General features: G+C 35.8%; 1 protein-coding gene across 1 annotated transcript; it reads left to right on the top strand.

Moving 5' to 3' along the window:
* The first annotated feature begins 1076 nt into the window (after nucleotides 1-1076).
* On the top strand, nucleotides 1077-2763 carry LOC112518299 (UDP-glycosyltransferase 92A1-like). Its single transcript, XM_025125948.1, has one exon. It carries the CDS (start codon nucleotides 1178-1180, stop codon nucleotides 2690-2692), a length of 1515 nt encoding a protein of 504 aa, XP_024981716.1. The 5' UTR covers nucleotides 1077-1177; the 3' UTR covers nucleotides 2693-2763.
* The last annotated feature ends 633 nt before the right edge of the window (nucleotides 2764-3396 follow it).

Below are 3396 nucleotides of genomic sequence, written 5' to 3'. Positions count from 1 at the left end.
TCCTCTCTCTCTCTCTCTCTCTCTCTCTCTCTCTCTCCCTCTCTCTCTCTCTCTCTCTATATATATATATATATATATGTGTGTGTGTGTGTGTATACTACCTTATAAACTCGTGAGAACCGGTTAAAAATATTTTTTTGCATTATTCTTTTTCTTCAAATGTTAAATTTTAGAATATTGTTTCACATATATTTGTTTCATAATACGTTAGTTTCACATACATTTTTTTTATTAACCTGGATATCCAACCTGCTATGCGAGCCGACTAATCCCAGAGCGACCACCTGATTTGCAAATAGCCAGGAGTCATCGCATTTGAACCTCCGTGGCCACAGGAGAATTTTTATTCCTCCTTAGATTTGAACCTGAGACCTCCTGATACTTTTGATCTTTGAAGCCAAGTTCAAACCAATCAAACACCACCCTTATGGTTTAGTTTCACATTGTAAAACTTTTTTCATGTATTTTTTGTTTCACTAAGTAAACCAAAAAAAGTTTCACATGAAATTTTTTTTATCATACACAAACATATATAAAAAATAGTTAAAATTATAGTCTTTAATTAAATAATCCTGTAAAAAAATCATATCGATTCACACGAATTTTTAACCTTTTTATAATTCTTAATTTAATTATCATCCAATCCTAACATCGTTAATACTTTCAAGATTCCTCAATTTCAAGGACGGTAAGAAAGCAACATATCGGGCTGACAAACCACAAGAATCATCTTCACTCACATCACATGTATCTATAATTGATTCATTTATATCTCATTTATATCGTAACAACCAAACCATCGTATAAATATAAATAAAATAATCTCCAACTCAACGTAAAATCTTACTGATAATACCAATGTTTCTGGTTTAGGGGGTGTTTGGAATTGATTATTTAAAACAACTTGTATTTTTTTATAAAAGCACTTATCAAATTATTATAAGTCAAAAGACTTTAACTTTTTTAAAAACTTCTTATTACCGGTTTATCATCGATATAAGTTGTTTATCCAAACACTCAAAAGTGCTTATTATTGAGTTGTTTTAATAAATATTCTCAAACACTCCTAAACGTATATCATGTGATTACCGTTTTGTTTTTATGGGAAGGGATGTAACATATAAACAAACCCTCAAACCTAACACAAACACCATAACCAAAGAGAGCAACACCAGCCATGGAAGAAGTAGCTCCACCTGCTAATTCTAGACACATAATCATGCTACCATTCATGGCACAAGGTCATCTCATACCTTTCTTAGAATTAGCCATCCAGATCCTCCACCATAATCCCATCTTCACCATCTCCATCGTCAACAGCCCTCTCAACATCAACTACCTCCGMTCCGCCATTTCCAACCGCCCTTCTCCCCCCACCCAAATCCACCTYATATCGCTCCCCTTTCACAGCTCCGATCATGGCCTTCCTCCCAACTCTGAGAACACCGACGGCTTAGCCTTTAATCAAATCATCAAACTCTTCTATGCCTCCACCGCCCTCCAATCCCCTTTTTGTGGCTTCATCTCTGACATCATCGCAAAAGAAGGTACGGTTCCTTTATGCATAATTTCAGATTCGTTCATGAGTTGGGCTAATGAGGTAGCCAGATCTTTTGGTACTGTTAATTACACCTTCACCACCTGTGGAGCGTACGGCACCGCCGCATATGCTTCCGTTTGGTTGAATCTCCCTCATCGGAATCTGGCTGACGGTGGAAATCACGACGAGTTTTCGGTGCCTGGGTTCCCGGAATCTTGTCGGTTTTCCGTCATGCAGCTCCACCCGTATCTTAGAGCTGCTGACGGTGAAGATGAATGGTCCAGATTCTTCCAACACCAAATCTCTTTATCTCTACATTCCGATGGTTGGTTGTGTAATACAGTTGAAGATATCGAAGCATTTGGATTGGAGGTGTTGCGTAATTACATAAAACTCCCTGTTTGGTGTATTGGGCCACTCCTCCCATCAAAAATGTTGAAAGGGAATACGGGTTCGGATACGGGTCTTGTCGGTTCAAGATCCGGAAAACGACCCGGTGTCGAACCCGAAAAATGCATTGAATGGTTGGATTCACATCCTCCAAGATCCGTGCTCTATATTTCATTTGGGTCTCAGAACACAATAAGCGAGACCCAAATGATGGAATTAGCCAGAGGACTTGAAGAGAGCAAGACGCCTTTTATTTGGGTCATCAGACCGCCAATTGGGTTCGATCCGAAAGGTGAGTTTCGAACCGAATGGTTGCCTTTGGGTTTTGAGGATAGGATTGGAAAACAAGGATTGGTGGTGCACAAATGGGCGCCTCAATTGGAGATATTATGCCACCGGTCCACTGGAGCGTTTTTGAGTCATTGCGGATGGAACTCAGTGTTGGAGAGTCTGAGCCAGGGTGTACCGTTGATCGGGTGGCCGTTGGCAGCGGAGCAAGGGTATAATGTGAAGATGTTGGTCGAGGAGATGGGTGTTTGTGTGGTGTTGACGAGTGGGGTCCATAGTAGGATCGAAAAAGAGGATGTGAGGAGAGTGATCGAGGTGGTGTTGAATAGAACCGAAGATGGAAAAGGAGAAGTCATGAGAAGAAAAGCAAGTGAATTAGGGGAACGGATAAGAGCAAGTGTCGAGATTGAAAAAGGTTGTTCTTACAAAGCAATGAAGGATTTTGTTTCGACCATTCTCTCTAGATTTCAATGATATTTTAAGACATGTATTTTAAAATATTATAAATTAAAATGTATTTATTCTTTAATAAATATTTCTATATCGATGTGTCATCTTTTTTAAGGGTGGAAGTTGGTTCTCTAATTATGGTCTTAACGTGATAATACCATTCACAATAATGTAATAAAATCGGGTTTATACTAGAACGATACGTATTTAAGAAGAAAAGAGAATGAATATAAATTATAAATTTCATTAAATAATTAATTTTAAAAATAAAATAATATCTTAAATAATTAATTTTAAAAATAAATAAATAAGGACATAAAAAGTAATTTAGTTATACAAACGTTATTTAAGGCATTTATTTAAAAATTCAAATTTTACCATATTTTTAAGTTTAATATAATTTAAATTTTTATTTATAAAATATTTTATTTTTAATACATTTAAAATAAGTGTTTAAACTTTTATTTAAAGAATTCATTGTTTTAAAGCAATATTTGAAAGGAAAAAAAAATACAAATTTCGTCAAAATCATGTGATTCAAAATTAACTATTTTTTTTCAAATGTATAAAATAAGACTTACTGTTGTCCCAGTCGGATCCACAAGAGTTTATAGGTAACAATTTGTGGAAGGGCATGGGGGTGAATACAAACACAACAACTTTCACTTTTAAAAATATATATTGATAAAAAGATCAATACATATTTTTACAGATTGTTTGCGGAAGAG

This window comes from Cynara cardunculus (genome assembly GCF_001531365.2).
Source record: "Cynara cardunculus var. scolymus isolate 2C chromosome LG 9, CcrdV1, whole genome shotgun sequence".
Classification (NCBI taxonomy): domain Eukaryota; kingdom Viridiplantae; phylum Streptophyta; class Magnoliopsida; order Asterales; family Asteraceae; genus Cynara; species Cynara cardunculus.
Note: the sequence above shows the minus strand (reverse complement) of the source record. Positions and strands in the feature narration are given on the sequence as shown.